This window comes from Myotis davidii, unplaced genomic scaffold (genome assembly GCF_000327345.1).
Source record: "Myotis davidii unplaced genomic scaffold, ASM32734v1 scaffold482, whole genome shotgun sequence".
Taxonomy (NCBI): Eukaryota; Metazoa; Chordata; class Mammalia; order Chiroptera; family Vespertilionidae; genus Myotis; species Myotis davidii.
Window position 1 is genome coordinate 1,574,933 of NW_006293550.1, and position 13,405 is coordinate 1,588,337.

The window sequence follows — 13,405 nt, forward strand, 5'->3', positions numbered from 1 at the left end:
TTTTGATTTTTCTCTAGTAATAATAATAGCAAGATAAGAAAATGGTAACATCAGAAGAAAACCTAGCTTTTTTTCCAAGAAAAAAAATTCAAAATAAAGTAAAAAAAAATTATTCTGGTAAACGACTACAAATATCTTACCTGTTTTAACTTAAGGACATAAACTTGTGAGAGATTTACTGACATCAGAATTTAAAAAGAAGATTATGAAATGAATGGTCAGAAACAATGTCTCAAATATTATGACTGGATTTAAAAAGCCTTGAAATTGTGCTTTAGAGTGACCCCTCAATAGCAAATAATCTGAAAATTAAATAATCATTTCCAAATAAAACCAACTGATTCATTCTGACGAATTAAAATGAAGTATATGGCTTTTCTATCCACATGACATTTGGGGAAACAATATAAATATGCATGCACACACACACACACACACACACACACATCCTCAAGTAAAATGACTTGCTCACTGTGGTAGTGTTGGCTGCTGATTTTTAACTGCCGACCCCAGAGATTCCGGGAATCAGGTGAGTCAGGATACAAGGCACGTAATCCCCCCACACCAATAATTAAGGGCAACATACAGAGTAACTGGGCTGTGTCAAGCAAACCAGATAATAAACACATGCACACGTGTTAAGCTGCACTACTTTACAGCTCGTTCTGTGCAAACACAATAATTTACATTTCCATTTTACCAGCATGAGTTGCCCTAAGGATAGCAAAAACGTAGAAAGACTCAGTCAGAGAGGGCAATGGGACAGGATCTTAGGAGGTGAAACACATTACTTTCCTTTTGAAGCTATATTATGGGATTTGTAACAAGGCTGGGGGGAATAGTTCATAGCTCAGGCTTTTTAAGGTAATACCAATAAATGGTCTGAAATAAACCAGCTGTAGTATTAAGACGCAGAACGTTTACGGCATGCATATAAGTTACTTTGTGCCCTTGCAGCTAGGATAAAATGCATTTCTTTTTTGTTTGTCTATCAGAAAGATATTGTGCATTTGAAGAAAATTAAAGTTTCAACAAACTTTACCATAAAAACCAGCAGCTAAAACAGATCAGAGCGATAAAAGAGCCTACGTACAATTGGCTCACAGGAATATATCAATGCTCTCAATTCATGAGATTTATAATTCCCATATAAAGAACAAAATCAGTATGGTTTTGCTCTAAAAACAATATTTACATTGATTGTCCAACTCAAATTAAGAGCAACTTAATCCAAAGGAATGTAACTGTTGTGAGTAACTTAAGCATGGCAATTTTCAGTGTTTTGAGAGACCAGGAAGAAAAAGCTAGACAAGTATCCTGTAATTTGTTCACGTACACTTTGAGGGCTTTTGAGTTTGTAACCTAACTAATCTGGAATGATGAAATGTTGATATTAGAAAGGTAGTAGTTTGTGGGTTCTTTTTGTGAATTATTTTATAATGACAGCAATGAGGACAAAACAAACAATGCTCTCTGTAAACTCTGGTGCTGGGTCAATATCACATCAATTTACATTTGGATTTTTTTTTTTCTTCAAGCTACTCTATGCCTCTTGCATGTTAGCAACAGGTAATCAAGTTTTTATTGAGTTACAACTAAAACTATAATTTTTAGATGCAAAGCTAATGACTGATAATGAAGTATCACACTGACTTAAAAATAATTTGGCAAGGCTATAGTGAATGCCAAAGAAAGGAATGTTTACAAAACTGCACTAGTTATATTGAGATTATTTGAAACACATGAGCATGAATATTGTCTCCATACTAATTCCCATGAGAATTAAGGCCACTGATTAGTAATTTCCACATTAAACTGAGCCATAGTCTGGAAAAGCAAAGAACTTGGGATGATTCGTTTCACCAGAAAAAAACAAAAATGCAGTCTGTTTATTAGACATAAACACTTTGTTTTCTAAAAGAGTATTTCTCTTAGAAAATATTTTTTCAAATACTAAATTGGTTGGTATTAAAATATAGGGGGAAAGGGCTGGCTTTCCTACTGATTGGATATCATGTAACTCCAAAATAAACAGTTTATTCTCCTGGTTGGCTGACAAAATGGAGTGAGGCATTTCACATAAACAGAGGTTGTTTCTATTTACCTGGCAGTTAGGACGGAAAAAAGGATCCTATTTACATTTTAGCAAAGGACTAGTAAGAAGGAATTTGAAGATACGCTTTGCCTTTCAGCTACGCAAAGCTGACTGCAGTTCTGACTCCTGTCATGTGCACTATTTGAATATAACCTCCCAGTTACCCTCCGCTTTAGCTTAAATCTGCTTAAATCTGGCCATGCAAGAATTCCCTGATGTAGAGGCATGCATTTTCTTCTCTGTTTAAAATAATTTTAATTTGCTCATTCCACCCCTCCACCCCCACCCCCCAACAACAAAAAATACTACTTTTGAATTATCTTTGTCAGGAGAAAGTTACCCAATTATAAATGAACCACTGCCAAAACCGAAATGGTAAAACCAAAACACCGTAACACTTTAAAACTTACAATGTCCATTCCCAAAATGAAGTCTTTTTTCATCTGCACCATGTTTTGACTTGTTATAGCCACAGAACCTAGAGGGAAATTGAGGGAAGAGAACACAGGAAGAAAATATACTTAAACAATTATCTATGCTCAGAATGTACAAAGCAGAAAATATAAAGCGTTTTTCTTAAACAATTAAATGCTTTAGTGAAAGTTTAATGACTTTGTATTTCCTAAATCCTTTATAGAAAGCCCCTTGCCCAGGGGACCCTGGAAGCTGCCTAATGAGGAGATACGGAGAGCTGCTTCCCACTGTGCAGACCCCTTCAGTTGAATTTTTATAATGGCCCCAGAAGGTGTTTATAGCATTTTTTTTTTAACCACTGCTGCTAGAATGAATGAAGGGTAAAGTCTCCATTGTTAGTGATTAATGCGGTTCTGGGTGAGAAAGTGTCAGGGAAATCTGGGGTGTATTTTAACAGTGAGGGGGGAAAGTGAAACCTAGGAATGTGGTCAAAAGAGAGAAGAGACGGGGTGTGTATTGGAGAGTGAGGCCGGAAGTTAATGCAAAAAAGAAAACCAAAACTAAAGATGAGGAAACAGAAGGGAGAGGGGGATAAAAAGAAAGATCTAGAACACAAATGGAGCCATTCTGCTTTGTTAACATACATTACTGAGCACACTTCAGACTTTAGCAGCAATTGGGGGGAGCAAGCAAAGCAACAATAAAAGTAAGTTATAAAACAGACTGCGAACTCACCTTCCAATCAGAACGTAGGTGACGACTGTGAGGAGAATAATTGCTACCGCTGCTGAAATGGCAATCATTACTACTTGGCTATTTTCACCAGAGATAGAGAAAGCTGTGAGATTGAAGAGAAAAAAAAAAATTAAAAGACCAGGCATTCACACATCATAACCAAAAGCTACATGGAAAATCTGATAAAGTCAGTCATATTTATTCTGCTTCCACCTGAAATATGGCTACTGTCTGGTATAGTATAGAAGTAATTCTTCAGTGAGAATGAAAAAACAGACATTTACTACAATTTTGTGTGAAAATTTTAATTAATAAGATTAAATATTCTGTCTCAATGGCATTAATCAAATACTACTTGAGTCTACTGTGTGAAATGTGCTGGACTGCTTCTCTCTATCCTCAATGGCAAGAAATTCAATGGATACACCGGATAAATATCTTATGCTCAGCAGAGGAACAACATAGAGAACAGACATGATTTCTCAGAATGAATTATAAAAGCTTTCTAATTAAGCTAGTTTAGTCTCCAATACCTACATTTATTTGAAAGGCGATAAAACAGCTGTCTTATGGGCCTCAACATATGCCACCAATGCATTGTCCCTCACCCTGTATTCTCTACCTTTGCAAATGGCCCATCATTCATCTACTCACAAAGTGTTGGCAAAAGTCACCCAGGAGCAAATTCTGGCCAGCCATCAGTTTTGGTATAACTCAGGAGCTTAGAATGGTTTTACATTTTGTAAAGGTTGCAAAAAGTCAAAAACAGATGATTTTGTGATTTGAACATTTTACAAAATTTAAATGTTGGTGACCATAAATAAAATTGTTTCGGAGACATTCATTTATTTGTATATTGTCTATGGCTGCTTTTATCCTATATAATAAAATTCTAATATGCAAATCGACCAAATGGCAGAATGGCCAGGAGCTATGCAGTGCAGTGACCACCAGGGGGCAGATGCTCAATGCAGGAGCTGCCCCCTGGTGGTCAGTGCGCTCCCACAGGAAGCCAGGCTCACTGCTGGCAAGCTCAGTGTCAGTGGTGGGAGCCTCTCCCACCTCCGATAAGGCGGGCGGTAAGGAGCGAGGGGTCCCTGAGTGGGAGAGCCCGGAACTGTGAGACGGATGTCTGACTGCCGGCTTAGACCGGATCCCCGGGCCTCTAGTACTATAATAAATAGCCCAGTAGAGTAAGAACAACAGAGACCATATATACACAAAGCCTAAAATATTTACTATCTAAGCCTTCACAGGAAGTTTACTGACCCTTGACTAGACAAATGCTTTCTAGCTTTAATGTTCAAACAAGCCACTCAAGTATCTTTAGGAAAATGTAGTTTCCATTTCAGGCTGGGGTGGGGCCTGAGGCTGCATTTCTTACGAGCTCCCAGTGATGCTGACGCAGGTGACGCAGGCCACGTTTGGTGGCAAAGGTGTGGACCATGAGTATGAAGTCACCTTGTCCCCTTCCTCTCCTGATGTTCTGTGTCCAATTCAACACAAAGCCTTTAAGATTTCTTAGTTTTTGTCTTTCTCTTCTGGATTACAATTGGAAAGTCCTAATTAGTTTCTATTTGCATGTGTTTCTCTTTACCTGGTGACCAGAGTACTCTTTCTAAACCATGAATTTGATTATGTCATTATAATGCATAACATTTCTGCAGGGCTTTCGGCTTTCAGGATACAATGCAAATTCTGTAGCAGAAGATGTAAAGCTCATTAAGTCTGTCCCCGTCTCAATCCCCAGCTTCGTCTGCTAACAAACTCCATGAATGTCCTATTCTAGACTTTTGAAAATACACACAGTTCCTGGAACAACCTTTCAGTTGCTCGTACTTGAACCTCCATTTCTTTTGTAGTAAATGCTGACTCTACAAACGAATGAATGAATGATGTATAAAAGAAGAGCTTAGAAGAGTAAATTTGGTTATCTTAATGCCAACACCTCTCTGAAAGCAAGCCAATATCTTATGCTCAGCCTGATCGAAATCTACATTTAGAAGGTTTCTCTAAAATAATGCAGTTCTAGGACTGGTTAAATGATGCAAATAAAGAAACACGGCTGATGGCCTGGTAGAAGTTTTGCAAGCATTTGAAAAAGGAGCTCTGAGTCTGTAGGATGGCATGCACACTCCTAACATAAACTGTTGCCGCACTTTATTCTCTCCTGCCAGCGGACTATTGTTTATACCACTGTGGCAGTCCTGGGAGTGCTTGCTTGGATCTCCCTGATGCCAAGCCTCAGTGGGCAGACGGCCTCCAGCTGCTGCACCTCCGGCATCCCCTGCAGCCACATGCACAGCACAGGCCATGCTTTCCAGTGACTACACCTGGCAAGGGGACTGGAGTCAGCCCAGGTCTGCCCAATGCAGCACTCTCCTTCTCTCTGGAGCGACCCATCACATTGGTGAATCCCTCTGAGCTGCCCTGCTGTCTGAGACTCCTCTTCCTCACCCTCTTCTTTCCCTCAGTTCTTCACAGATGGCTGAGCTCCATGAGGCGCTGCTTGCCCACTTCTGCTCCAGATTTTTTATCCGTTATCTGTGTTTCCCCATAAAAAGCTCTCATACTTCTATCTTAACATCTGCTTCCTAAACACTGGGACTGATATATCCTACCCATTAGCTATTTATTTGTGAATAATTTGTAAAATAACTTAGAGATTCAATAATGCTCTATAAACATATACACTTAACTCTACCTCATGCTTTTTATTTTGTACACTGTTATAAATTACAGAGAGCAGAACGTTCTGAATTATTTGGTAAATTTTAGTCAGTTTTAAAAATAAAGGTTGCAAAACTGGAAGGGGAAAAATGATAGAAGAAAGAAGTCGCTGTTGTTCTGTCCAAGACAGGATTAAACTAAGACTTCTCTACCATCTCCACCTGCTCTCAAAATCTATGAATCCCTGAGACATATAAAATCAGATCATGGTTTGTTACCGGGATGAGCAAACATTTGAATGCATAAAGTGATTAAATTTGTGTTATTGAGTTGTTTAATAATTTTACGTGGCATACTGTTAAAACTAATATTACATGTCTTAGAAATTCAATTTAAATATGTTTTCTCACAAGCAAACTGCTCTCCTTGCTTCAAGTAGCATTGTGTTGATTTCTTTCCCTGAAATCGAGTGGCTGTGAGCTCACTTTTCTGACCCAGAACACCCAAATTTGTACTTAATTGCTGTGTGACATAATGTGATCTTGTGAGGATTAAACGAGTGTTAAAGTAAAACACTTATGTAGAACTGTCCCAAGTACATAGCAAGTGCTTAGTAAATGTTACGTATTTTTAGTATTGCATTTCCCCAGTGAAAGCTGGGCAAAAGTACTCTCTTCTACAAAATTACATATGAATGTCTAGTGTTGGTATATAAGAATTCTCTATATAATGATCCCAGTCTACCTTTGTCAGTCTGCCTTAATAATAGGGTCCCGGAGATTAAAGTTGCTGCAGGTCAATGTATTAAAAATAACACAAAGGAGGTGGGAAGTACTCAGGAGTACTAATTAAATTCTCCCCAGGGCTCATCTTGGATAGTAATGTTCATGGAATCCTCCAATTCCAAAACTCAGTTTTATTCCACATATTTTTGCTTTTAAAATTCCTTGGATGCTCAAATTATGCACTGCTGTTTAAACACAACACACACAAATACTCTCTCTCTCACACACACACACACACCACCTACTATACCAGGAACATTTGTAAGTACTTTACAAATAATGATTAATTCAATCACCATAGATGCCTTATTGAGGATTCAGGTTCTGCCCACCGAGGGTTTTCAGACAGATGGACTGTCTGTTTTCCCAAACATGTTGGCGCTTCCTGCTTTTGGGGATGTTGCCTTTATCTAGGAAAGTCCTTTGACTCGGATACTTCCTATGCTTTCTGTGTCTTAGTTTCACATCCTTTTCTTAGTATGTAAACTAGCAGGGCTGAATCAGTAGAAGTTTACAATCTGGAGGTTGTAGGGCCATTGACCGCACTTACTAGCCATGCAACCTCAGAAAAAAACATAAATTCTCTGTCATAGACAGTGTATAAAAAGAAATAATAGTATTTGAATAGCTTGCAGAACAAGTTCAAATAAAATGTTTATTGAAATACTATATTATACTGTCATATACATGTATGTGTTCTGGAATCAGACCCCTCCCTACCAGCGGTGCGCCTTTGGGGAGCTTACTTAGCTTCTCTACGTCTCAGTTTCCTCATCTGTTAGGGGAGGGTGATAAGTGTAAAGCACGGATATATAAAAAGCAAAACATTTTTAAGCACCTGGAAAAATATATGCTTCACTGTGCATCTGTGTCTTTATTATAAATCAAGTTCAGAAAATGTTATCTGATTTCCAGCTCAAAATATATTATACTCAACTAAGAAAGATTTTTTGTGCTATGAATGAGAACTCATATAATTTTTAAAAATAAAAACAAGCCCTAGGTGGTTTGGCTCGGTGGCTAGAGTGTCGGCCTGAGGACTAAAAGGTCCCAGGTTCGATTTGATTCTGGTCAAGGGCACATGCCCGGATTGCAGGCTCAATCCCCAGTAGGAGGCCTTCATGAGGCAGCCGATCAATGATTATCTCTCATCAATGAGAGAGAAAAACATCGATCGGCTGCCTCCTGCACGCCCCCTTCTGGGGATGTGTCCGCAACCAAGGTACATGCACTTGACCAGAATCGAACCTGGGACCCTCCAGCCCGCAGGCTGACGCTCTATCCACTGAGCCAAACCGGTCAGGGCAATAAAAAATATATTTAAAAAATAAACATAAATAAAAATCAGAGCAAACAACAAGCTATTAAAAAAGTCTAAACACAGGCCTTTTTATATCTATTAAATATCAATATATAACAAAGAAGAGTCTTAAATCTTTAGAGTATTTTATGAATATGTAGTTTTGATTTGTGGTTGGAATCTGTCTATGTAAGGACTAACTTAAATTATGTGTGCATTTTTGACTGCACAGGTGGTCGGCGCCCCTAGCCCCCAAGCTGTTCAAAGGTCAACTGTATATCATTTTTATTTTAAAAAAATGGAGTGAGAATTGATTTTATCCTTTTCCTCTTAAAGCAATGGGCACTTTTTCTCATCTATATTTAAAGTCTGGAAGAATCCTATGGTGAAGCAGTAAGAATAAATTTCTATATATTTTTTTAAAAAATCAAACTGTGCGACTCAGCTTTTTAAAAAAATAACTGGAGAGGGAGATGTTAAAAAGATAGTATTTTTCATTTTATTCTCTTTTTATCTGCTCTCTCTCTCAAGCAATGTAAGTACTGCAAATATAAAATTTATATGTCAAAAAGCCTAAGAATCTGTAGTTTTAAAATGGAATATTCCTTAAGTCTCAGACACTGAAGCCTCATAAGAAGTTTATATATAACACAACCACAGCGATGTCTGTGGTAAATATGTAATTACATTAGGATTTTAGAAATTGATATTGTTTTGACAAATGTACTTATCATATTGGGTTAGTGCTAATGAAGAACATATAAGATTAGATTGATATTGCAAAATAATGCATCGACATAAAGTTTTATCTAATGGCAATCTGACATTCCTACCTTCAATATGCCTAATTTATACCACAGGATATAAAAAACATTTGCTTTTGTTATTTCTGTGATTTGGGATCATTCTTGGTGAATCAAATATAGCTAGCTTTTGTTGTTGTTAATTCTAATAACCATGTCAAATCTTGATAAAAGGCAATCTATAATCATTTCAAAGCAAGAAACTAGCTTTGCACCTCTTAAAATTATGAAAGGATATAGAATTTCTAATGCTAAATTGAATGATATTTTCAATTCCTAAAATATGTAATTTGTTTTAAACATTGTTCACTTGCACTCCCGTGGTATTTTACAGCATTTTGTGTCAAGTATCCTCAGCGAGTGGTTTCTCTGTGCTCATCTCATCTCAAGAGGATTAGGGGAGGGCCTGAGAACAGATTTGTGTGTTCCAGGATGGCAGCTCTCCTCCAAATAGATCGTCAGGTTTCAGCTGTGAGCCAATGACTTCTAAAAACACTAGAATCTCAATACTTTGCAGAATGTACAGCTTGTTATTATAAGCCGCATTCCTAATTGTCTGACAAAAAGTGTGCCATAAAACATTTAGTCTAGCACATTAACTTAAACAGTGTTTATATATATTTTTTGTTAATCATGAATGTTTATATTAGGTATAAAATTTGAGCATAAAATTTTTAGCATACCAATAACCATGTGATTTTATGTCAGAAACAAAATAATTATAGAATAGGAAATATAGGTGCCAGGGGAAAATGACAAATTAGAACAGTCAAAAGGGATTACTTGGCTTCCTTTCAGTAGAGAGCTGGGAATTATTACATCCTTCCTGGATAAGCTGTTTCTAAAAGGTGTTCCCCTTTGATTCTGGGCTATTTTACAGCTGTGAATTTAAGTTGAAGGGAACTTAGAGTGATGCATATGATTTTTTCATCACAGTTACAGTGACACTTACTCAATAGAGATGTAATTGATATGTGCTGTGGATGAGATAATCACATTTATTTTCCTATAGAATATTCACAAGTTTGGGATTTATCAAGTTTAATATTGCTGATTACTTATACACAGACACAACTATGTTTGTATGAATGTGTATGTGAATCTGTCCTTTAAATTTTCCTTTGAACCAATTTTAACCTCTCGTTAGTACCATGAAGTCAAATAAAATTTTAGCTTGTGTTCATTTTATATTAGCACCACAGCCATGATTTTATCTTTTGTAAATATATATTTAACAGAAAACTCTTCTAACATGAAGCAAATGCATTTAAATAAAATGAAAATATTATTAGAATAATGTTTGTAAATTTTAGATCGGTTTTAGCCAAACTTGGGGTCAAACAGAAGGGACTGTTCAAATTGTCATAAATCGGATTTTTAAAAATCCTTTCTCTCCAAGTAATACAAGGATTAAAACAAAATTAAGATCCTCATGGATCAGAAAGTTTTTCCAACCAATCACTGAACCTGGAATATCTGTATTAATGGGTAGTGGAAGTGTGTTACCATACTACTTAATGTCTCTAAGAACAATTTATGACTAATAGGGGAACCAGAAGCATTCCCGGCATTGTAATATGTTTTATTTGTAAAAGAAGAAACCACAGATGTGCATACAAACACAAATGCCCAAACCCAATGCTATGCAAATTGTTAAATGCCCCAAGCAGTATACTTTCAGCGCATCACACTTAGTTAGAATGTAGGGAGAGTGAGAGCGAAATATCGGACACCTTTGGAACATCTGCCCTCCCCCAATTACAGTACACTGAAGTAATACATACAGTCTGGACTCGTTTCAAACTCAAACTTGCGACTGTTGGTCCCATATCCAGCTGCTGTCCGGGCTCGGATTTGGAATACGTAAGTAGTGTCAGGCTTGAGGCTATTGATGGTAACATTTGTGCCTCTTGCCCTCAGAATGGTATAACTTGTCTCTTGCTCCTGCTTTGAGGTAAGAAAGATCAAGTTAAAATCAAACCTTCACAATGTATTAAGTGGTGAAAAGTAAACCACTCGAAACTATTTTAAAATTTAGCATGGGGGATATAAAAGAGAGATGATAATCATTTCACTCTCTGAAGGCATTTTTTAGAAAAAAACATTAGTTTCCTAATTTGGATATAATAATTTGTGTCCTGCACATAAAGCAGGGAAGTTAGTTTTCATTCTTGCCGATGAGTGAATCTCTGAGCAAAAATCTGTTCTCTTCAAACATAAGGCTGAAATTTTCAGGCTGATTAGAAGAATACCGTTGCAAAGAGGAAAATGCTCCCTTGCATTGTTCCTAATAAGAATGTCCTACTGATTCTCAAATAGGAAATTTTATCAATTGTAAACTATTAAACTTAAAAAGATCAAAGTTCTATGTATAGCTCTACATTAATCACATTATCAGCATCAATTGAGTTGTGTTGTATTTGCATTGTATTGAAGCCACAGTGATTTAATAGAAACACAAATCCTCAGGTTGAAGTCTAGAAATATTTTCCCAAAGAATCTCATCTAGGAGAATCAATGCATTGTACATGAACAGGTTCACCTTACACATCCATAGTAAAGTCCTTTTTTTGTCAAGCTTTGTTTAAAAAATGAATTTACACAGAATCTCATTTGTTCTCTAACATATATTAATATCTCCTGAGCACTTTATGGAGAGCCTGTTTTTGAGCATGATGGGCCGTTCCTGTATCTGGGGTGGGGTCTGGAGTGGGGGAGACGAAATGATGCTTGTCCTCAACCAACACTGGATGGAACATTGCAGAAATAAGGTTGTATGTAGGTTACATGTACTTTTAGTTAAAGATGCTGGTTATGATAGACATGGAGTTGATTATTTAATAATGAAGAGAGATAAATATATTCATTTTATAAAAATTATTTCATTCGTTATAAAAATTTTCACTAGCCCTCATAGAGTGAAATATTACAATATTTCTAAGTGTCATATATATGGAAGTTATTTTTAAATTGATGTATGTATGATATAAATACTTACATATGTATTTAATAATATTACATAAGTGTACCAATTTTGGAACGCATAGGGAATAGCAAAACAGATTTAGACTTTATTTTTCCTGCACTAGTTAATATTGCTTAAAAATAACCTTGCGTAAATCTTTGTTTGTAGAGAGTAAAATAAGTTCAGAAATGTTTTTATATTTGCAAAAGATATGAATTTAGATTCATTATTTTTTCAAACAGCCCCATATATCTAAAAGGTGGGTGCTTTGTAGTTCTGCTACCGGGCCTGAACTGAGGCACATCATTACTTTTCTCTTTATTTTGTTGCATCAGCTATAATATAGATTCTGTGTTTTCACAGGCTTTGTCACACTTTTAAAGATAGAACATCATGATCAGATGACTATTTAACCGTGCCCTACAGGATCATAGAAAACTAGGAGATAACTTATTTATACTGTGATTTGACCCAGTAAAGTTCATTAGGTCTCTATTCCTTTTAATGAAATGAGACATACCTTCTCTGTGTGTGGTGTGAGTGGTGGGGAGAAGGGGGTAAGAAAAGAATGGCATGATACTTGTGAAATAGGTTAACTTCAATAAAGAAAATACCTACATTTGCAAAAAAAAATTATACATTGTACCTTTTGTGCAATTGATCATACTTAATAATCCATTGTCATGTGGAAGCAGGGAGGCAACAGGGAAACACATACTAATGAGGAGTCATGGCTGCCAGGATTCAACACAGAGGCCTACTGTTCATTAGCAGGGAGGGTGTGAGAAATGCAAATACCTTCACTGACTCCAAGTTTTCTTTTATTTGTTAAAAAGCCTGCTTTCTCACTTTCACAGGGTTATCAGACAGTTCCAAATTAAACAATGTATGCAAACATTTTCTATAAATGTCAACTACTATATAATATGCACTCTAAAATACTTTGTAAACTGCAACATAAATACACAAAAATGTTGTGTCCATAGTAGTAGCTATAAAACCACCCAGTTCTTATGATGAGGTTTGAAAACACCTTGCTTCCAAATCTCACAATCATTTATAACCAGGGAGAAATACGTGCTATTAAGTGATGAAATATAAGAGTCTAAATTCTACTTATAAATAACCATCTACCTATTTTGTACAACTTCATTACTGAACCACAATTTTATGATGTGAGGCAGACTTACACAGCCACTCCCAAATTTCCTTGTACAAAGCCAAGAAAACTTTTCTCTGTCAATTCAATGATAATACATGGGTCTTGTTATTCAATGTTTCTATTAAATAAAATTCATGTGAATGTGTAGGTCAAGTAATGATGCTTTAAGGCAATAAACTAAGGAATAGTTCCTCCAGGGTTAAGGAATCACTATGAAATACTTGGTAGAGCAACAGGTCTTGATGTGGAAGGACATAAATGTCATTTCCAATAACTAGATGTCTTAAGTTTGGTAGTATCATCTCTGCCGTGACTCACTGAAGTTGAATGGGGGATATTCTACACAATAATTTCTAAACCCCTCTTTACCTATAAGTCAAAGAAGTACCACTTAACTACAGATTTAAACAAAGCACTGCCACTTTGTAGCAATGCCGTTCCAGTCTTCGTAAGAGCACAGCTCAGGAGTAGGTAAC

At 36.5% G+C, this 13,405-nt stretch overlaps 1 protein-coding gene across 1 annotated transcript in view; it reads right to left on the bottom strand.

Moving 5' to 3' along the window:
* LOC102774295 (ephrin type-A receptor 3) overlaps positions 1-13,405 on the bottom strand; it is an 82,086-nt gene that overhangs the window by 68,492 nt on the left and 189 nt on the right. Inside the window, exons 2-4 of the mRNA XM_015566217.1 lie at positions 10,587-10,749; positions 3,245-3,347; positions 2,506-2,573 (exon numbers count right to left, since the gene is read on the bottom strand). Of these exons, the coding sequence (XP_015421703.1) occupies positions 2,506-2,573; positions 3,245-3,347; positions 10,587-10,749 (334 nt within the window). The remainder of the gene's footprint in view (positions 1-2,505; positions 2,574-3,244; positions 3,348-10,586; positions 10,750-13,405) is intronic.